The following is a 23805-nucleotide window of genomic DNA, read 5'->3' on the forward strand; positions in this document are numbered from 1 at the left end:
GGGATGGCCAAATGTCTAATTGCTAATTCTCTATTTTTTTTACAGTGCATGATTTAATATCACTTGCACTGTCCACATACGGTCAGCTACATACGCGTGGTATGTCCAACCAAGCACTGTCAATGCAAACAATGCTCTACAGTTTGATCTAAATTTAAAGAGTCTGGCGATTTGTTGTAATCCTTGCCAGAATCTGGAGTGTTCTTTTAAAACGGTCCGCGGTGAGCAGAATAAACCTGTGCGAAGCCACAGGCCTATACATAGCGTCTTCAGGCTACCCCATGTTTCTGGGTTTTTTTTCTGTGGAGACGAATATATCCCATCCCGATCTATTTGTGTTTCTCTAGCCTCTTACTACGTCTTGGAAGCTGTACCTATTTCTGAGGAAGCAATAACGGGATAGTACAAGGTTCATTCATAGCATTTAGAGACAAACTGCTTGAGCAAATGGACCGTTAATTAGTATTGTTAATTGCCTAGACACTACTACATGCAAAAACACATGGTCGATTAATCAATTCATCGTTTCAGGCAATGGGCGGACAACATGTTGACCTACAATACTTGATGGCCCCTATCAAATTTAAATTAAATTATGCTTAATAAACGTGATCTCTCCATTGTCTGGAGGCTATGACTTTGAGGAAGAAGAGGGTTGCGCGTAATGGCGCATGAAGCAGCAAATATCAAATGGATTCCATCTACCAGACTGGGATTATGGAGAGGTTTAGGACAGAAACTGGGGTGGGGGCCTGGAAGGAATTATTATTTTGGGGGATAAACCAATGCTATTCCTGCGCAGACTGCTCCCCCCCCCATCAACCCCCCCCGAATCACCCCCCCGATCCTACGTAGCGGATTCAGCTTCCGCTTCGCACGGTTGGTCATTGATGCGCAGTGGAGGGTTGGAGAGGGAGCGCGCGCCAGGGAGAGAGGGGGAGACGTTGACAAGGCTAGAGACTGGGAGAGAGAGGAGGGAAGAAGGAGGTGACGGACCTGCTCCTCTGGGACTCGGCTACAGTTTACTGCTAGGTGCTATCAGCAGGCTCTGCTCACAAAACGGTCTTCGGCTGTAAAATAAGGCACCGAGTAGCGCCTCGTAGCTGTCACCAAGCTCCGCGAGGCTCTCCACGGTCTCCGCTTTGTAGGAAGTCTGGACTAACTGTGAGAGGAGGGAAAGAAGAAGGATTCATGGAGACTCTGTGCAGCTTCACCGAGCAAAACGCCGGGATTATCTGATTTGGGGACGCGGGGCATTGAACATTTTGAAGACTAGGCGGTGTTTCTCTGTTGGGCCACCGCCGTGTCCAACTCTAGTCCACGACGTGTTTTTTTTTTTTTTTTTTTTTTTTTAGGTAAGCTGCTCGTGCTCTGATCCGGCTACGTGTGTAGTCGTTGTTGTGTTTGGTAGCGGTTTACATCGTAGTAGTGCAGGCTACTCTGCGTTGCAGGAATCGCGGCTCCATGCAGAAGTGGCACAGCCTAAGAGTGTAGAGGACAGTTGTTGTTTTTTTCAGGAGACATTAATGTGCTTTATTGTGTTCCGGACGTCACCATGTCCGATGTGACAATAAAGCTGGTGTCTTTTGTTTGTATGGATAAGAGTGTGTTTCCTAAAAGCCTTATAGGGCTGCTTCAATGTGCAGCCCTGTTCTTCCAAAATAAGTTAGTTATCACACTTCTAATGTTAGGAACACTGTGCAAGTCCCTCCCTGCATTCAAATATCTTTGTTAATAGCCTAAACATATTTGTGACCATCATCTTGACATAAACTATCAAGTTTTCAGCTTATATGAACAATATATTATAGGGTCAGTTTAATATGCTCTTACTCTGAAATCATTCACTTGTAAACAGGTTGATATGTTAATATTTATGATCTGTGTCTGTATATAAAAACGTATTCAAATCAGCCTTTAACAACGTTATTAAGGAGATCCAGTCCCACACACTGACACCTCTGTTTGGGTCTTACAGCTGGGACAGTAGTTTTCGGAGCGCCGGTCATGGCGGACCAAGAGGAGACTTTTGGCCTTCAAAACTCTCCCGGTGGCTCGGATTCAAGGGAATTACAGACCGATAATAAATCAGAGAAACAAAACGGGACCTCAAGCAAATCCCCATCATCGCAGACGACTTACATTCAGCAGGTCAGTATCGGTCAGTCTGTAGGCCGCATGGGCTGCTCCCGCGGCTTTGTGGGGTCACATTTACTTAAAAAATATATAAATAAATAAAAAAGTATATAAATATATATATTTACAAATTAGTTCAAACAAGTCTTATATTGTAGTTTTGGTTGTTAAAATATACACGAAATCTTGGGGAGGGGGAAAATGTGGGATGGGAGAAAGTAATTCCACTAATTTTACTTATTCAAAAGACAACTTTTGGACAAATCTAACTTTTTTTGGATCCGATATTTAGTCTGTGTTCTCTGTCCCACTGTGTCGCTTCAGAAAATGTATTTGAGAAGTGAAAACCGCATCTGAAAAGTTTCACAGCAATTTCCTCTTGTTTTTAGACTATATTTCATGACTGAATATGAGACTGATAAATTATTGGTGTATATGTTGATCGTCAGACATGAACTCTGGCCTCATTGTACTATATGTTTGTAGTTTAATGCTAAAGGCTCAACAGGTTAAGGACTTTACACCCACATATTAAATTAGTAAGTAGTTACACAGGGATTGCATTGCACTACAATCCCTACATTATTTCATACATTATTTATAAATGTACAGCTCTGTGGGCCAGAATTTAAAATTCGTATTTTACTTCAAACCACTGGCATTCATAATTTCCTCTTTGGCAACTGAAAACAGATGTTTTTGACAACAGGTTATTTAACTCAGAAGGCCTCAAAACCATGTTAGACCAGAGCACGACACCTCTGCGTAAACTTTAAGTAGGCCTGTTATAGCAATGCTTTGTGCACCGTTGGCACTAAGATGCTTTTATTTTCAAGGGAATGGAGGGAATAAAAGTCTACCTGCACGAGAGGGAACTCTGGTCAAAGTTTCACGAGGTGGGGACTGAGATGATCATCACCAAAGCTGGAAGGTAAGAGGACAAACTATGAAAAATATTTTTCATTATTATGACTGGAAACCGCTGCAGAGCTATTAACTGCATGGCTGCTTGCTGATAAGACTCCCCACGCAATTTTGTGAATTTTATCTAGGCCCCGGAATTAGACTATAGGCCCGGATGGAAAATTTCTTTGCATGGGGATTTGGAAATATACACCGCGAGGAACCACAAAGAAAACACAGAGCATCTGGTGGACGCTTTAGCGCTCTGCAACACCAAGAGAGCAGAGTCTACATTTTATTCTGGGTGGCCCTGTTGGGAAATACAATCGAACAATCAGCCTGAGAGAGTAAAAGCAAAAAGACTTTCATCCGGTGTGCTGAGCTTGAGACATTTTTACTCAACAATTTATAAAATAAATACATTTTAGAAGCATATGTTATATTTGCAATATGTTCTCTGTATCTGTGTGTAATTGGACGCAGATACTTTCTTGTGTGCAACACTTGTGCAGCAACATGTTATGCAGGGACTGTACATGTGTCTCGCTGTCAGCTTCACAGTTACTCTCAGGTTGCATCCAGTCAGTGTAACGCCCGTCGGCTGAGTGTGAACTTGCATATAGTCATGGTGACTGCTGGTGTCCGCTCATGGTGACTCAGATGTGGGTATAAGGCCTATAAATGGTGAATATTTATAGTTTAACACAGCTACATTTCATTGTGCTCTGCAGTTCGGGCAGAAGAAGGTTGTTTTCTCACAGCTGCATAAAGCCTCCATTATATTCCCGTCAGTCATTTCTCTCCAAGTTTTTGGCGTGGAATGATATTGCACAGCAGCTTCGTCCTCAGCCCTTCCCTTCGACTCATGAGACTGCTTAACCTTTCTCGTATTATGTGTGGTTTTTTTTTCCTACAGTATGACAGCTACCAAATATGCAAAAGATTTATTCAACGGATCCAGCAAAAATCTGCCCCACAGTGAAATAATTTTTAAATGCTCAGGTCCCTCTCAGACACAAAGCCGTGCCTTTTTTAAATGGTATCTACCTTTTCAGTTACACAAATACATTTATTGGGCATTTTAAAACAGCCCACCTGAGCTGTCTGTATGCATTATAATTTAGTTTACAAATCGAAATCATTACAAAAAGGAGAGAGTCATAAGCTTTATTCTTCATTTGCTATTATTTTGTTTATTCCCTATTTTATGTAACGCAGTGATGGATGGATGTATGTACCTGCTAAACTTTTAAAGATGACTAAAATTGGATATGGATTTCAGTCATTTCTTCTACACTGCAGACACCCGTAAAAACACACCACAGTCTATTTTTGTCTGTATGTAGTAGCCTTCTTTTTCCACAGCTTTGACAGAAATACCATATAGCGCTATAAACCGTGTTTTGTCTTTTTTTTTTTTTTTTACAGGCGAATGTTCCCCAGCTTCAAAGTGAAGGTCACGGGATTAAACCCCAAAACTAAATATATTCTCCTGATGGATGTTGTTCCAGCGGACGACCATCGGTACAAATTCGCCGATAATAAATGGTATGTAAAATGTAACACTGAAGAAACTAATTCTTGAGGACTTTTTCTTTGCAGAAAACAAACTTTTCTTTAACTTTACGCGCACGACATTTCACAATAATGGGGGTCTTTGTTTTAGGGGGTCGCTGTTACTCTCTGGAGTTTATTCCAACAGGATATTTTATATTGTTGTCCTGATGGACGAGAATCGGAAGTGGACATATTAATTCCCCGAGAATTATGAACTGTGCATTTTGTAATGCTTGCCAAGAAATGTAGTCAGCAGGGAGAAATGTTTCTGCCGGAGCTGACGTTTCGGTGTTGAATGAATGGTGATGATGTTTTCCCTATACCAGCCTATATGTGCATTGCAACAAGGCTGTCTTTCACAGTAGGGCACAAACATAACTATTTGTTTAGTGTCATGTCGATCTCTCTAACCTTGGTCAGGAATGTCTTGTTTTGGGTCAGCGCATTTCAATGAGGGGATACTCAGAGAGGATAATCACATGCCAATACTGCCGATAATGACCTGTCCAGGGCACGTCCTGGAAACTAATTCTCCTCTTGATCTAACGATGTTAGAAAACAATGTCTACAATCTCTAATCTGACCTCTTACAACCCAAAACCAACTTCCTTATATTGTATTATATATAATACATGATTGCACTGGAGGTCACTTTTGGAGCTATTTAACTTAAAGAAGCCCCAACGCAAAGTTTTGACAAGAGGTAAACATCCTGGCCAGCTTTAGGCCAGTGCGTAAATGTCTTGGATGATCCTTTTTATAAAGCAAATTTGAACAGTCTAAGGTTTGCAGCAGGTCCCTAGTAATTTGTTGTTTTTGTTAATTAATGAATTTTATTTAATTGTAAATTAGATTTTCCTTTAAGTAAGTTGCATGCAATTCAGATATCTGTGTGCGTAATTCCTAAAATTTCGATAATGAAATGAATGCCGACAGATGATGGATGCAATGTTGGTGTGAACACGCTTGCTCCTGCATAGTTGATAGCTGGAATACGGGTGTCAGTCCAATGTGTTACAGTGTGACTGTGTTGCTGTAATTCAGGTCTGTGACCGGGAAGGCAGAGCCCGCCATGCCCGGCAGGCTCTACGTTCACCCGGACTCTCCCGCCACGGGTGCGCACTGGATGAGGCAGCTGGTCTCCTTCCAGAAGCTGAAACTGACCAACAACCACCTGGACCCGTTCGGACACGTAGGTGCCTAGGCCTATCATCTATACTATTTAACCCCTGTGTGACTGGGAATGCTATAATAACCTGCTGCTGCTCTGATCAAATCAGGACTTTTATTTTTTAGTTTTGTGTTGTGTGTTTCTACTTTTTTACCTTTCTACTCATCTATGGGATTCTTTATTACCTTTTACAACTACTGGTTTCCACGACTAATGATTGTTTTTATTGTTTAATTTCAAAACTTTGTTCTGTATTTGTATGAAAATCACCAGTTAAATTATTGACTCACACAAAGCTGAATCTGAAAAAAAGGAAACTACAGAATGTTACAGGGCGCAACTTTTTCCTGAGAAGGAAAATATGAATAACTATTATTATTATTACTACTAGTCAGAAATTCATAAGTTGTATGCTTTAAAAATAAGTTTTACGTTTATTTTAAGTGTTTTGGTAAGACTCTGCCCATTTATTTGAACCAATTTAAAACAGTGCCTCATATATTTACTACTGGCCTTAGACTTTAAAGGTCATCATTTTCTTTTTAGTAAAAAAAAAGATACAATTGTCCCTACTTGCTTGTAAAAAAAAACAGATTTGTATGATTATAATTCAAATATTTATCTTTCAAACCTCCCATTTATTAGAAAAACCCTGTATTTGCAATGCACATGGCCAAAGGAAGAAGGTATAATTTTGCTCAGGGTATTTAAACATAGAAGGATACCGTTTATTTCCTTCAAACTATAGTTGCTTACTTCCAAAAGTTTAATGAAAATAAGATACATTTTTCTTTTTAATGTCAGAAAAACCATGGAATGATGGTCTTATTTAATGTATTCTTGAGCTTAATTATTCATTGGGAACACAATTAAACCCAAGACAGATTAGTTAAAAGGACAGGATATTGGATTTTCTGCAAAAAACATTTAAACAAATTTTATTTCCTGAATGCCTGAGGTCCTTTTGAAAAATAAGAAACAGAGAGTTGACTTTGCCACACATATTGTTTTATCTAAGAGAGATGTGGTAAATAAATGCTTTGACATAGTGAATTAACATTTTAAATGGGCCTACTTTAATATGTACTTTCCCCATACAATGCAATTCATGGTCCTCACAATGAAAAAAATGTATAGTAATATTCTGATGAGAGTCTCTGATGTTTCAACTTCAATTTCTGATTCTGATTCTCGACAAAATCAACTGAATTTCAACTTTTTTCACCCTGCCATTGTTGATGGTAAAGCAACACGTTTTTGTCTTTGATAGTTTTTCGTTGTCCAGGTTTATTATAGCACCCCCTAGATGCATTAAAGTTGCAGACCTCTTTCACAAGTATAGGGGAACAGTTGGGCACTTTTTAGCAAAACAGAAAGAAGCAATTGCACCCCCACCCACCACCTCCCTCACCCCTCACCAGTGAGGGACTGTATGGTACCCATTTCCTAACTTAAACTGCTCATTATTCTACACTCACTATCTGGCCCCAGGCTTTTTTTGATTCCTGTGTTATACCCAAAACACAAACATCACTTACTTCATCAACAAATGGGCCTGTTGGCGGCCCGGTTTTCATAAAATTTCAAGTTGATGGGCACATAGAGGCCAAATTAGATGTCTTGTTGTAGAAACGGAATAGTAACACAATTAGCTTTTTTACTAATAGGCCCAGTCATTAAAAGGAAAAAAAACAATTACGAGGTCTGGCAAAAGGTACATTGAAAGCTTTTCTGTTTTTAAATACTGAGGGAAAATATAAGAAATTAAATTATTAAAAGTGTTCGCCTCATGTTGATTGGATGGTGTTATGCTAAAGATTAAAATCTGCAGTGAGGGATGAGAAAAAGATGCAGGTTGTTCAGAGGCAGCACTAAAACATGTCTTGTTATAATGTTATAGTGATGAGGTTTGATTTATTCCAATTATCATGACCACTGAACCCAGACTGACAATTATTTGCTACTCAGTTTGATGGCCAGTCACATTTACCCAAGCAAAAAAATGCATATGTATTTCTACACACACACACGCCACTATCTATTCACATGGCACCTATAGTGATTGTTGCCTTGCCAAAGCCCAGCTGGTGAAGTGAAACTGGAGCTCAGTCGGAATGTGAGCAGTGTTGTAAATTTTGGGTTAAAGTACATTTTTGATTGGTTGCAGTGGTTCTTGGCTCACCCTCTTTCATGCTGGGAGACAGCACCCTGGGATTCATAAATGAAACGCTGGTGGCTGGCCAGAAAGATATTCCATCAGCTTGTTGGTCCAGCTGGTTGAAATAACTTGTGGATGATTTAAAATTACTAGCAGTGAGACACAAGACCAATGTTGCTGATGTAGATTGGACCAATTTAATAGGCTGAAGCAGTCATTTTTCTCTAGAAATGTCCGGCAGCTAGATGCACGTCAGTGGACTGAGCAGGGCAGAGCTCAGCAGCGAAGGACTGTTGTGAAGGAGTCTGACAGATAATTGTGAAGCTTTGTTTTTTCTTAAAATTGTGCATATTCTCAACCTGTTGACGTGCAGCCTGTTCTCCTAAAATCTTGCACACAACTTACTTGCAATAGCTATTTTTTTAGCTACGTTTTTGAAGTGACATAGTCGTAGTTTTGAGTAAGATAGTGTGTTTGTTTGGTTTTCGCAGTTTTATATTTATTGATATTTTCAGGCAGAAAGAGTGACAGGAGCATCACTGGGTTACATCATACAGGCACATTTTACATATTGATCATATTGTAGTCTTAGGGTATATGTCAATATCTCCATACCATTTATTTCAATGACAGTTGCAGTCTAATTAGAAGTGAATGTGTTTTGAATAAGGTTTTATGGTGAATTTTTTTTTTTTTACTATTGCAAACATGCATCTTAATAAAACATGACTACTTTTTAAGCCATTACATCTATTAGACAGCTATTTGTACAGATAGTAGTTACTTCACAGGCAAGATTTTACTTATTATTATTATCATTATTAGCTTCACCTTGACTACTGCAACATTAAATGCTGCTTACTGGATGCATCAATATTATTAATCCATTAGGTATTGTCTGTACATAATAATGCAACACTCTGGAAAAGACCATTGTGCATAATAAGTACTTTTAGTTTTGATACTTTTGCTGTTAAAACTTACTGTACTTTGATTTAAAGTACCACATGGAGTTTTTAACTGTTTATGAAACAGTCTTAAATTTAATAATGCCTCTATACCTAATAGTCAGAAGATAGTTATTCTTAATGCCACCAACACCTGCCACCAGGTTGGATTCGATCGGATTGCCCACGAAATCAGACGAAACAAGGTGTTCGAAACACTACCGCTTTTGTCCACAGGGGCTGCCAGAATCAACACAAAACTTTTAAGTAAAACTTTAAATGTAGTACTTTTACATCAGATAAAGTATCTCTTTACTATATTGTAGTATCATAGTAGGAGGTATTTCTTAAACCACTGTACTACGGTGCCACTTTTGTCTCATCGTTATAGATTTAAGTAACCAAACTGGTGTTGTTCCTGTATTTTAAATCCCCAAATTAATTTGTTTTTTTCTCAGGTTTCATACCAAGCTGCAGTTTTTGCTTTGATCTCCCTCTCAACTCCCGGAATATTTCTCAGTGTTATTCATCTCCTCCCTCAATTTGCTCCTGCACTCGTCTCCCTGTCTTCCCACACATGTTTTGGCCAGGAGGGTGGAGTGTGAGGATCGCACTGTTTATATTTGAATGGCAGTGTGCGATGAGCAATAGATGATGGTGTACAAAGCCTGCTAATCCTGAGGCTCGGGGAAACTCTCTGATGTGGTGGAACTTGAAAGCAAAGGGCAGCGGCGTGAGACCCAAAGTGATCCCTCACTATCATTAAATACTATCATCGAAAGGCTGGGGGTGGGGGGCACAGATACAGAGACCCAGGCAGGGCAGCGGCTGGGCCAGGGAGACGAAGCGTGTGCTGGGGCCCCAGTGGGTGGTCTTCAGCTACACCCCTACCCCCACTAACACACATACTGGACTTTGGGAATCCACAGTCAGTGGACCATGCTATTTCCCAGGGTGAAATGTGTGTTTAGATATTTCCATGCAACTTCTAATGTGCTACAGTGGCAGCCATGTTTAGCTTCTAAAACCATGCAGTGTGGTGAGTGACGTTTTTGCATTGATGGGCTTGTTGTGGTGGTTTATCCCAATCTAGAACGTATCCCTGCAGACCTCAAGTAAGCCATTAATGAATGCATGAATGGGAAAATGTTTTGTTTAACCTACTTTTTCTCTGCACCATGTTTAAATACTTTTGAAAAGCTCTTTCATAGAGCGTTAAAGCCTCATTCATGCTGCTTGATAGTTGAGACCTGTGGTTAAGAATTTTTTTTTTTTTATCTGTGACATGACAACACAGGAACCAATACAATCCCACTCCTAAACATGGAAGTTAAAAGAGTTACCGTGGAATACAGCAGCAAGATTTCAATTTTCTCAGCCTGAGCTTCAGTTTTGGTGAAACTATTTTCAACTCGGATCCAAGTATGCAGCCCCAAAACCCTTTCCTGCAAATACTTTTATTTATGGTGGATTGTAAAATTTGCAAAAGCCGAGTTTTTATCTGCAAATCATCCACTCTTCAACAGCCTGCTTATCTAACCAAAGTGATACACTCTGATATTCTCTGAAACAGGGTCAGTAACATCCATTAAATCATCTTGCATCTACAAATATAGGCATGGCAGGCAGCTGAAACACATTTTTACCCAGTTTCTGTCCTATTACAAATACCTATGGCACCATGAAATTAGAATAGATTCAACTGGAAATTGGTAATGGATGACTATTGTATTGTCTATATAAGCCTCTATGGTTCACTCAGCTCTAAGAAAGGGTTATGTCTGTGTGATGCTACAGGGTGCCCCCACGGGCACTGAAGGTCAGGGTGATCCCTTGTCTCTTCTAATGCTGGCAGTGAAAGGCAGGTACAAAAACAACCTTTAAGATAACAGATAACAAGGGGGATGCCTATGGGACAGAACGGTGGGGGTAGGTGGGTGTAAAAAGGCAGGGGGGAGTTATGAGGGGAACAAAAAAGCCCTGTTTTTTTAAGCTTTAAATGTAAGTGGATCTGATGAAAATAAAAACCATTAGTTTTCCTCCAGGCTGATGACCGTGACTCCCTGGTCCGTCAAAACAATTAGACTTAAGACCCACGGATGAGAGGGCCTCAAAAGAGAAGTTCAAGGCTCAAGTTCAGCTGTGTGGACCGCGTCTTAATGTCGCCAAGCTAGCCACTGGTAGTAGTCATCACTTAGCACAAACTAGTTTAGTCAGGTTAGAGGGGCAACAAGAGAGAGGACATGCACATCTATGACTATTGGGACACAGTACTGCGATAACTGTAATATAGTGAATTATTAGCCCGCTGCAAAAATGCACTAATGATTTGGGGGTCACACGTTTTGTTTAAGTTTTTCTCTAGAAAACTACTCAGACCTTTATTTCTTTAAATGAGAGGAGAGGTTCATAAGCCTTCTACAAAAACAAAATAATAGTGCATGGCCCAATTGTATTTGAAATATTTATGTAAGCAATAAAACATTCATTAGATTTTGTAGTGCAATAAAAGTTGTACCTTTAGTCAAACATGTAATTTGTCCAAAAAAAGAATATAGTTATGCAGTTTTGACTGAAAAGGTTTAGCTTAATTTGATCTATTTGGCTTCTGTGAGATTCATATTTTTATTATATTATTAAGTAGCTGCCAAGCCTTTTCTTACTTTTTTCCTCTAATGGCCTTATGCATAAATTATGCCAATAACATTTCTCACTTTTGAATGACCCCTTCTTTTATCTTTGAGTCATTATGCACACCTCTGTCCTGTATATGTTTGCATTTCATTTTAGTGCATGTTATAATGACAAAGTGTTGGAACTGAGCCCTGAAATGCATTGCAAAATAAGCATTCTTAGCCTACAGGCGTTTGTACCAGCATGCCTTGTGAGCAACAATAATCATAACATCCATCCAACCATGCAATAAAAATATAGTTATGATTTATTTTTAATTGCCTTCTCAAATTAATCCAAAACGTTGTCAAAGCAACCAGGGCTTAAAATTTGGGATTTTTTCACACCAAGTAGCTCCGGGAAAAAAAACTCATGTTAGTGTGCGTTTCTAATTCTGTCTCCTCTGCAAGTGTTATTTTCAGAAAGGGTGTTTTAACATACTTTTCTGTGATAACATGCAATCAAATATCTAACGCTAGGTTTCACATGTTTTTTCCTCTAGATCATCCTAAATTCGATGCACAAGTACCAACCGAGGATCCACATAGTGAAGGCAGATGAAAATAACGGCTTTGGCTCCAAAAACACGGCCTTCTGCACTCACGTCTTCCCCGAGACAGCCTTCATTGCGGTTACGTCCTATCAGAACCATAAGGTAGGCTAAGTCCTGCATGAGCTACTTTTGGGTTTGTTTGTTTTTTATTGCAGTCTGTGCCATAGTAAACCAGGCAACTTTAAATTCACGGTGTATTTTATAGGGCGATTTCGTTTTAACAATGTTTTAAACGTGGAAAAAGTTGCAGAAATATAAACAAAGCCACATAAGCAGGTTAACATTTTTGCCAAAATGCAGAATTATGGTAAGGTGTAATTTCGCTTTAAAAAAAAGATTATTATTATTATTCATATTATTCATATTATTATTATTATTATTATTATTCATATTATTATTATTATTCATATTATTATTATTACGGACATACAAGAACTTTGTTGGAGCTCCTAAACTGCTGATGGCAGGAGATAAAACGAAAGGCACGGTTCTCTGTGAGGTTAAAGCCTTGTCACTGTCAGCTGAAAATCTCTGATATCACACTGAGTCACTGACAGACGAGGGAAAACTTCAGATATCCGACTAGACGACGTCTGACCTCAAGAGACTTCTTCCCATTTATAAGCCTGCAGCGCTTTGTGGAGAGAGACAAGCAGCAGATAAACCAGGCTCTCCAGGTTCCTCAGTACCTTATAAAACCTAATGACAACGCAAAAAAATAAAATAATAATAATAATAGGCCTACTGATAATAACCATAATAAGAATAAGAATACGTTTAGTGATCTAAATAAATTACCTACCAACAAGCTTATTTGCGAATCTCTGCTACTTTATGGACACTTTGAAATAGTCTGTGCCGATTATTGTATTAATATTATTATTATATTTTTGGTGTTAATTGGATTGCCTGATTAATAGGTTATCTCTTGGCCAATATTTACTTACCTACTTTATATATCTATTCGTCTGGGTGACCGATGCGCAACATAAACCCGTAGTTTACAAAAACGGGTGGTTTAAAGAATAATATGGTATTATATTAGGCGCTTAATAGCCTGTAATACATATTATAATAATACAACATTTTTCATATAGGCTCATATATATAAATATATATATATATATATATATATATATATATATATATATATATATTTTAAATGTTCCTATATATTTTTCATTCTTCTCTATTTTCGTTGAGCTTTCTGTTAGTTCCTTGCTGTCGGTTGACGGTGCAATAACTTGTACCGTTAATAAATAGTAAATTCACATTGTTATGCTGTTATTGCTTAGCCTAGCAAAAGCTGTGTAAAAGCTGAAAAACCTGAAAGAGTTCATTGATTTTTGTTTTTGATTTTTCTTCCCCAAACACACAATTTATAAAAGGATCGCCTAATAAGAGTTAAGTGAATCTATGTTGAGAGCAGGCAGCCTCACGGTTGTTTAGTTAGACCTGCGTGTTAAGACTTGGGGAAAAAAGCAGAAATAAGACTCAATATTTACTCTGCACAAATTTCTGGGGGGGGAAATCTTGGGAATACAGATATGTGTAAACAGCGTCTGTTTAACATCATTTAACCATGTAGGCCTATATGTTTTTAGTTTGGGGAATATAGGAGAAAGGGGCGAAAGCTCATAATGTCCCTGCAGCCAATCAGGAGTCTCCGCGCTTCTGGGAACAGGAAGCACAAATGACCGACATGCTGTAGAAACCATTCATTATTTTCAAACATCTTATTGGGGGCTGAGATCGTAACCCGGGGCTAATTTGTTGGGGCTTTCCAGACCTGCAGAAAAACAAGCATTTCGCCATTTCCAGGCGCTTTACCACAACTGTCTAATCAAACACTCTTAACATCTGCCAAAGCAATATGTGCTGCAGGCATGTGTCCAATTCACCTGTTAGACTCTCAGCTAATGAAAACGGCCAAAGTCTCTGGTTTCAAGTCTTTCCTGTCACAGCTGTAATTAATGTCTCCAAACTGTGTTTTCTGAAATAATATGTTTTCTTCAAGAATAAAAAGTGAAAAAATAGTGGCCCAAAAGTCCACACCTTATATTTAAGTTATATTTCATGAATCTTATTTTAAGCACTTCACTTCTTTAGGCTAAAATAGCACAAAGCATCTGGAAATATGTTTACATAGGCCTCAGTTATTTTAATGGGCATAGTTTGGATACAGTCTAAACGTGCAGTCTTTGAAGTTGTGAATGAATTTTACACAATTGTCTTGCGCATACTCCCAAATTATTTTTAACAATATTCATATTCTCTGTGCTGTTTATTTCCATGCTCTGAGCCCAGTCAGTAGGAGAACTCACACGTGTTTTGCAAAATATATTACTTTCTTTTTCTGTAAACTTAACTCAGGCTATCACTGTGGAATGGGTAATTGTTTGTCTAGCTGTATTTCTTCTTGGAACGCCCCCAGAGGGTAACAAAAGTTCAACAGGGCTCTGAACTTTTTATTCCAAACTGAAAAAAAGAAGATGAAACAATATATAAATGCTCTACCAGCCTGCGTGTATTAACAAGAAGCTAGCGAAGTGTCACATGAGAGATTTTACAAGGTTTGGCAAAAGTGTCAGCCAGCGTGCAGACAAACCTCTAGTCTTGTCAGAAAGCTGGAAGCACACAAGAGCTGCCAACTAATTACCTGCCAGAAACCACTGCTCATAAGAGGGATATCCCTGGATTGTATTTAACCTCTTTGGGATTAATTTACTATTGCGGGGTGGTTCTCTGCACTTTTTTTTGTCTGATATTTACAAAGACATTTTTACTATAACATAAAGTCATATAATAAATCACATTATTTGCATCTGTCATGCAATGCGCCAACTATCTGTTAAGCCAGAAAGCATCAAATGTAACATTATAAATTATCCAATGAAAATATGTCTTATTGAGACATGCTTTTATTGAACTGTTTAGCTTCGGATCCCTGAAAGCATCTTAGGTTTCTGGAAATGTGATCTATTATTTAATTCTCTTGGGTAACTTGTGAGCAGTTAGATGTATCCAAAAAAAACCTCCAAAAACATGTTGTAATACTGTCATCATATGAGCCTCTTGTCTATTGTAAAGCTTTTGCAAATGCTGAAATGTTGCTACAAAGTCTTTATTTAAAAAGCTGCTATATTTAGGACAAAAAAAATGTGTGTGTAATTTTGGCCCATATGTCTTTTTAAAATAGAGTTGAAGATCTTGTAATGAAGTGGCTCAGCCAGCAGAACAAATGGCTTTGATTGCATAATATGCTCCTAATTAAGTGTTTTTGCTGTTTTAGATAACCCAGTTGAAGATTGAGAACAATCCGTTTGCAAAAGGCTTTCGTGGAAGTGATGACATGGAACTGCACCGGATGTCCAGAATGCAAAGGTAGCTATAGAGAAAGTTGTTTTTAAATCAGTCTTTTGTTCATTTTGTAGTATGTGTACATATCATTGATAATCTATTTCTTTAAATGGTCTTGCACTGTGATACATGAAAAACACTGGCACAAACTGAATGATGTCAAATGAGTAGACTATTGACATCCTGGTCACACTGTCATTTAACAAGCCCCACTTTAATTCTTCAGTCATCCAAATGCAAGCCAGTTATGAGTGTTATTTTCAGTGAGTGTTATTTTCGGTGATGTAAGTGTAGCTGTTGATCCTCGGCCAGTTTTCATGCTGAAGACTTTTATGGCTGATCTGGCAGAACCTCTGAAACATAACTGCAACATCTCCCTTCCACAGAGCTCTTTATACCAGGAGGTTCCAACTGCTTGTGTGTGTGTGTGTGTGTGTGTGTGTGTGTGTGTGTGTGTGTGTGTGTGTGTGTGTGTGTGTGTGTGTGTGTGTCTGTGTGTGTCTGTGTGTGTACGTGTGTGTGTGTGTGTGTACATGCATTTATGTTTAACTGGTGATAACGCTAGGTCCTGCAGCCAAGGCAGAACACGACCACATTGCTCTCTCTCCCTATTATTCAGTCCAGATGAGGGATGGAGCATGCGTCCATACTGCGGGGAAAACACATTTTCAAAGGAGAAAATCGGGTTTTGAAACTCACAGCCCACCCACTCACCCCTTCTTTGGGCAGCTGATACAGACGCTGTGTGTATTTAAATGTAGAAATCCTGAATCAGGAGGGGAAAAAAAAGAGCTCTTTGGCTTTTCCACAAGGTGTTAAAATCCTACTTCCTTCACATAACCTTTATTCTGGGCCACAGAATAAAGTTCTTTGTAATTAAGTATTTCAGATTAATGTCATGGTTTATACTGTGGAGGAAAATCAGGGGATAGATTTCTGTACTTTTAAGTAGTTTTTAAAAATTGAATGCTTGATTGTATCAGACACACGTTAAGTTACTTTAAGTAGGTGCGTGCCACAATTTAAAGCAACGTTTTGAGTGAAATGCATTTCACCTATCAAAACTCTGCAAATGTATAGACCACGGCAAGAGTCCAAACCACACTATCAATCTTACATGCCATTGGCCAATCCTGCCGAGTACAGTAAGCTATGCGCGTCTGCTCTTGGTTACGCTTTTGAAGGGAGAGCTTATTGCAAAACCAGGTCACTGTTTCAACTGAGGCGATCCCTGAAATCAAAGAAGCAAAAGTAGCAAAATGATCTATTGATGGATCCTGTGGATTAATAGGAGTGAAATGCATCCTGGCACTTTCACTGGAAAGGGTTTTCCCCAGCGAAGTGTCTCTCTGTGTGTCCTAAGTGGGTGTGATTCATTGATGGTGAACATAGTTGATTGTCTTTGAGAACAGATCTTATGCTAAATCAAACTGTACAGAATTAAACTATTCATTTTGGTTTTACATGCCCTGGGTATACAATAATATGTTAGGGGGTTAAACTGCAGATCATTACTAACAACTGTATTTGGGTTATTTGTGTGTGTGTGTGTGTGTGTCTGAACATAGTACCAAGGAGTATCCAGTAGTGCCTCGCAGTACAGTGCGCCAGAGAGTGGGCTCCAGTCAGAGCCCGTTCAGTGGGGAAGTCCAGGGAATGGCCACCCCGAGCACCCTGAGCTCCCAGTACTCCCAGTGTGAGAACGGCGTCACAAGCACCTCCCAGGACATGCTGCCTCAGTCAGGCTCGTACCCCCTGCCACATGAGCACGGTCAGGAGTACCACTGCATCAAGAGGAAAGGTAGGAGCCTCTGCTTTGATGAGAACTCTAGGATGAAATAAAGTGTTGGTATGTGAGAGATTAGATTAGTTTCTTGCAGTCAGTTGACAATCCAATAACTTGTAATATAAATCAATAAAAAAAGTAAATCAATTATTGCTTATTATTGCTTAGCCTAGCCAACTTGATTGCAGTTTCTTTATAAATGGACACATTGTGTGTGTGTGTGTGTGTGTGTGTGTGTGTGTGTGTGTGTGTGTGTGTGTGTGTGTGTGTGTTTATATATATATATACACATATATATACAGTGTGTGCATAAAAGGGACAATAATCATGAAAAAAAGTTAATATAGAAAGCATGTTAATTATTTTCATAACATTTTGTTGGTTATAAGGATGACCATTTAATTAGTAGTAGAATTGTGGAAATTAAAGGACAATATTTTACCATTCCATTTACTTAAACACTTGAGTAACACTGTTCTTTAACTCTACCTGCAGTGGAGGATGACTGTCACTCAGGTGAGCACAGCTATAAGAAGGCCTATCTGGAGAGTTCATCCAGTGAGGAGGACCATTACTACCGCCCAGTTGGCTACACCCAGAGCCTCGGCCTGGCTGGCGGGCCCTACCGCAGTGAGTCCAGCCAGCGGCAGGCCTGTATGTATGCCAGCGCCTCACAGGGTGCTGAACCTGTTCCTAGTTTGGAGGACATCAGCTGCAACACTTGGGCCAGCGTTTCACCCTATGGGAGTTGCTCTGTCACCACCATGCAGCCAATGGAGCGGCTGCCCTACCAGCACTTCTCCGCTCACTTCACCTCAGGGTCTCTGGTGTCCAGACTTGGCGGGGTAGGGGGCCACGCCTCTCCGCAGCTGGGCGATGGCCACCACCCTGCCATGTACCAGAGCTCCATGACCCACCAGACTCTGGGCCGCCAGTGCAGTCCTGGGGCTGGGATCCAGTCGCCAACAGCTGGCCTACAGGGAAACGAGTACCTCTATACACACGGCATACCACGTACACTATCGCCACACCAGTACCACACTGTACATAGTGTCAGCATCATGCCAGAGTGGAACGAGAACAGCTAAAAGAGCTTTTTTCACACTCAAGAGATAAAAGATATTAAAGAGAAAAACACAACAAAGGACCAAAATAAGGCAGGGTTTAGATGAATTTATATTTATATTTTTAGAGGATGTGTTGCTGATCATCTTAATGAGATGGATATTTGTACAATGGTGTTGAGTAGGAAAGCAAGCATCTTATCACTTAATTTGTTGTGACAGCATCTGCACTTATAAGCAAATATCATAAACATGAACAAAGAGGAGCTGGACCACAGCATGCGCAAAGACTGCTTCAGCGCAGAGAAAGTGAACACAGTGGAGATTCAGACACTGAACAGAAGAACAGAAATGCTTTGCCAGCAGTCCCCTGGTTGATGATGTTCTTGTGCGGTGGTGTTCTTTGGATGTCAATGTTTCGGAGACATGTGAATATATTTTCATCTTTTTTTAACAAGTACAAAACTCTTGTTTTGTATTTCCCGCATTTGTGTAAAAAAGGTTGTTTGTCTTCTGTCACATTATCCAGAGTTCTCATTTTAGGCATTTTTTTCTTTTTTGTAGTTAACAACTTACTTTGTAGTCAAATTGCTATAAGTGAAAAAATAATAAGCAGATGGGAGCTTTTGTTGTGGCTCTTTGGTGAATTTGCTTGCTCTTAAATCTGTCAGGAGGGTGACTTTTTTTCCTGTTGCTGGGTACATTTACATGCACGTCAAGAATTTAATCTTAATGCCATTTCGAGAAACATGACAAGTAGGACACCATTTCAATAAAAAAAATGTTATTCATGCACAGACTTTTCAGGCAGACACCCCTCTTCAGCTATACAAGATGAAGTGCAACAATGTAGCCAATGACATTAACATGAAATTAAAGAATACAGTGATAACCAGATTTTTAACCTAAGTCGTATTATTTAATCACCTACTTTATACCTCTCAGTTTGCAGGGTGCACTGCACTTCAGAAAAGACGTGGCAGCATCCCAGAAGAACTAATAATAAAATGTTAAAGTAAAAAGCCCCACAGTGCCCACACGTTCAACCTGCTTACATCCAGCTCTCCTATTGCCATTCAGGTATATTAAGCAAAATTATAAATAACTAAATTTATTAAAAATGTTAATAAATTCCTGCCATTTATTTTTGGTTGACTTGAGATTATTGGATGTGGACACATCGTCTTGTTCTTCCATTATGTATCCTCAAGTCATCATGTTGTCAGAAACACAACACTGAATGAATGCAAATGTCTCTCAGTGTCTACTGGATGTAATTAGGCAATGGGTTGCTAACACATTACAACTTTATAAGGTGATAATATGTCAAGGCTGTGGGTCTGTCACCTTGTTGTGGTGTTCTTCTGCCCCCAAGTGGCCAAAAAAATCATTAATGCAGCTTTAATTGATGTAATTATTCTATCACAGCTTTGTAACGATTAGCAGTTGGAGTGTGACTGTCATTCACTTGAAAAGGCATGTGTTGATCCCTGTTACAGTTTGACTTTGGTTTCACTGGATAGTATTGAGAATGGTGCTGGAGAGGGATTTAAGTCTACAATAAAGAAACTGATGAATTCCAGGTCATAATAGTGTAGCATTTTAATAATTTGTGCACAAAAACAAGCCCTTACAGTTCTTGCTCTAGTATTCCAATCCACAAAAAAAAGCATAATTACACTAAATTAATCATAGGAAAGGGCAATAAGTGGAACTTTTCCAGTTGGCACCAAAATATAAGATGTGTCATGACTATTTTTATTATCAATTACTGAATTGGCATTAGTAAAGACGAATGGAAAACACTAAAATTTTTATGTTGCAAGCACAAGCATCACCTGTGGTTTTAACTCCAAAAGTGTTTGTATGATCTCTATATGATGAAACATGTCTTCCATGCCATTATTTTAACATTTTGAAGAAAATCAGAGAAATCAAGTTTCAAATAGAGTTCACGGCCATCAAGCGCTGCCCATTCTGGCCCCATATCACTTTGTGATGTTTAGGTGTAGGGGCATCTGTCCAATCACACACTGGTTAATTAGCTGGCACGTACACAGCAATGGATTCTCTCCAACTTGTTGCTCAGCACTGCCATGCTGCAAAACCTTGCCACAGTCTGTGTGTTGTGCATTCTGGATTATCCACCTCTAAATGCTTTTGTTATGTAGACACAAACAGTATTTTATTGTAATTTCAGACAAAGGTTTTTGCATCTAAAACACTACAAATATGTTGCCTTCTTTGTGACATAACAACCCTGCTAAGTTTGAAGGAGATTTCTATTCTTTGTCTAAGTTGTAGTTGTGTGTTTCATGCTGTGCTCAGTGAATGTGTGTGTTCTAAAATATTTTGCATTAATCCCCAAAATGGCACTTCTCTAACAGTCTAACTAAACCAACAGGTAAAGTAAATTTGAAAAAGCAAACAAAATTTACTTAGACATTATGAAGCAAAGGTCAGTTTCACCCTACAAATGAGTGTATGTTAAAGGTATGTTTTACATGTGGACAAAGGCTAATTTTTAAATGCTTGTAGTTGATAGGATGCTATTTGTCAATAGTATTTATTTTTCAACTATGTAAATCAGCTTGCTCCTGCATGTATCAAAATAGATGGCCCCATTTCTTTTTTTATAGCCTGTTTTTAATGATTGTTTATAGGATTTTCTAATCATACTTATATAGAAAACAGGAAATTACTATACAGCTGTCAGAAAAGTATCAAAATAAGATTGAAACACATGGGTAACTTTGTAAATAAACATGTACATAACAGAATACCTGCAATAAATTAAAAAAAATTAAAGTGGTGTTCTTTTGTCTGTTCTTGCTAAATTCTGTTTCCAGATATATTTGTAAAGGTAGACCCACACAGGTGATTTTATCTATTATGGCTGATTGGACCTCCTCTTCTGTGTTGTACTGGTGAGTTCAACTGACATCCTACTGACTCTCCTGTTTGCTTTGCTGCAGGGTGGGACAAATTACATCTTTATCATTCATATTAGTACCTCATATCATTTCCATCATAGCTCCGCCCACCTTCAATCTGAGCAGGAGTCTCATCAGAATAACTGAAAACACCAGTGTGAGTGTACAGGGCTTTAAACTGTACAATTTGTGTCTGTAGACCAAAGATCATTTCCCTTCGATATGGACAGGGCAGGACATGAGCATTATTACACTTCACTGTTCCCAGCATCCCTATAATCCAATGGATTAAATGTTGCTGTCTGAGCAACTTCCCAACCCTGTATTCCTTGAGAGCTACAACCCCTAAATCTTGTGTGTGTGAGTGTGGTAAACAAATGTCAGAGTGATTCACAGTAAGTACTGCTCACTGAGTCGAAGCTTTGAATCATGTGACATTTGTAGTCTCAACCCAATAAGACCTGTTTTACAGCAGCTATTTTGGCACGAAAAATAGGAGGATAAACACAGGTGTTACCGATGATAGAAATTAAGGTTTGTTCCATTCAGGTCAGAGTCAGGGTGCTCCTATTGTGCATGTTGGCTTACTGAGAAGGCTCTGCTGCACTAAATGAAATCTTATGAACTATCATTGGTAACCCCTGTGTTTACCCTACTAATTCATGTCCAAGAGGCTGCTGTGAAAAAGGTCCAGGTTCAGCCCAGTAGTCCGTCCAGTGAGTTGCTAGTTCAGGCTATTACGTTCAGTTCAGTACAAAACTGGGCCTATACAAGCACTGTTTATAAGATGAATAGCTCAGCAACCAACTGTCACATCATGACTGTTTCCGTGGCTTTCATTGTCTTTCAATAAGCTTTTAGTAAGGAAGTAATGTACTACGTGTATCACGACTGAGTTGGGTGGGGCACCAGTGGGTGAAGTTCATTCAGAATAGTGAGTTCAGTTGTTGATAAATTCTGTGTAAAGGTTTGTATGTGCATTGACACAATTACTGAACACCTCTAGTGGTCACAAATGCAACATGCTAAAAAAATCTATCCACAATGCAGGGTGCAAACTGCAGGGGAGCCATAGGGAGCTTGGCTCCTCTTAACGAGACATGAGCCCTAAAAACATTACTTCTGAAATTATGGGGGGTATTTTTTCCACATATTTATAGTTTCTTTATCATTATGAATCATGTGTAAAAATACTACTATTGAAGTATGTGTGTTATTAACTGATTTTTGATTCTGATCAGATGTGCTGACATAAAGCAGGTAGGCCTATATGATTGCAGCTATGAATTTTTCTTTGGAACTGTAGCGCAAAAAAAGAAAAGTGAGCTCCCCCAAAAAGCTATGGTATAGTTCGTACACTGCCACAATGAGCAGCAGTTTTCTGCCTTAAGGCGTGGTTCGATCCGATTTTGCCAGTTGAAATTTACTCGCACCATGTGATGAAAATAGTTTGCATACTTCTGTAGTAGTAGTAAAGTGCAGCTACTGTCACCATAAGCCTCACAGGACTCTGTTGCATAACACGATGCAGAGTCCAGTCCTGCAGCTCCTGGTACTTGTCAGACTTGTTCCCCCCCAGGCCAGGGGGACAAAACATACTCATGAGGGACAACCAGGAACATCTTCACATCAGACTTGCAACAGGCAAGGCCAGGGTCTCAGGCTAACGGCATAACAGCTCAATCACACCAGAAAGTGAAATTCATCGACATATCTTTGGTTCTTTTGTTTTTTTGATGTAGTAACCACATGCAAGGCTAGTTGGTGAAATAATGGAACATTTACTGTTAACCACTAACATGCTAGCTGGCACAGTCGTGCTAGCACTAATCAGTCACAATAACTACACTGTGCTATTTACTCCTCACTGGAATTTGTTTGATACTGTACACTATTTCATTCAATGAAAAAAATTATTAAAGAGAGGAAAACATTTAATTCAACAATAAGTTTGAAAAGAAACATTTGCACAGAATTAATTTGCCCCAACAAGCAAATCTTGCGTTTCCATTGTAATGAATTGATTTTGAATGCCAGTGTGACCAGGCCTTAAAGTCATAGTTCAAGTTTTTTTTAAATGTGCTTGTATGAGGAACTTACTGATATCACTCTATTACCTGCAGTAGACAGAGACTCTGCTTCCCTACGGGGACTCCTGTCTGCTTCTCCGTCTCCTGCAGCTAATACACTGACTATGGATAAGTACCTCATACAACCCAACTTACAACAATACTAATCTTTACAACAACTGCAATTTGAAATTCTTGTCTTTGAGGATGACTAGATGACCTGCCAGAGCAGTATCATAATACTCTACATACAGTAGCTGCTAGTTAAAAGTGAAAACATTAGATCAAAACTGCATGAAATTATTTACCTTTGTTTATGGGATTTTTTAATGACTGCAAGATAAACATAGAATATAAGCAGGTCACACATAAAATGTAAATGTTTGTAAAATTAGAAAATTACAAACCCTGCACTGTCCATTTCCCTTCCCCCAATCACTTTGCCCTTTCAGTCTCTTGGTTTCTCTCCTATTTATCTTCCACTGTCTCTACCCA

The 23805-nt window shown here is 39.1% G+C and overlaps 1 protein-coding gene across 1 annotated transcript; it reads left to right on the top strand.

Annotated features, from left to right (window-relative positions):
• Positions 1 to 1983: 1983 nt before the first annotated feature.
• tbx5a (T-box transcription factor 5a) lies at positions 1984 to 21110 on the top strand. The gene is made up of 8 exons (XM_051413259.1): positions 1984 to 2151; positions 2973 to 3067; positions 4468 to 4587; positions 5641 to 5788; positions 12048 to 12200; positions 15391 to 15482; positions 17027 to 17259; positions 17740 to 21110. Exons 1-8 carry the CDS (start codon positions 2008 to 2010, stop codon positions 18330 to 18332), a joined length of 1578 nt encoding a protein of 525 aa, XP_051269219.1. The 5' UTR covers positions 1984 to 2007; the 3' UTR covers positions 18333 to 21110.
• The last annotated feature ends 2695 nt before the right edge of the window (positions 21111 to 23805 follow it).

Source organism: Dicentrarchus labrax, unplaced genomic scaffold, assembly GCF_905237075.1.
Source record: "Dicentrarchus labrax unplaced genomic scaffold, dlabrax2021, whole genome shotgun sequence".
In the NCBI taxonomy this organism is placed as follows: Eukaryota; Metazoa; Chordata; class Actinopteri; family Moronidae; genus Dicentrarchus; species Dicentrarchus labrax.

What these genes read in the sequence shown, in the direction of transcription:
- tbx5a (XM_051413259.1), top strand. Translation starts at nt 2,008, where the DNA reads ATGGCGGACCAAGAGGAGACTTTTGGCCTTCAAAACTCTCCCGGTGGC. An exon ending in ACCTGGACCCGTTCGGACAC is followed by an intron (nt 5,789 to 12,047) that starts GTAGGTGCCTAG and finishes TTTTTCCTCTAG; the next exon opens with ATCATCCTAAATTCGATGCA. An exon ending in CGGATGTCCAGAATGCAAAG is followed by an intron (nt 15,483 to 17,026) that starts GTAGCTATAGAG and finishes GTCTGAACATAG; the next exon opens with TACCAAGGAGTATCCAGTAG.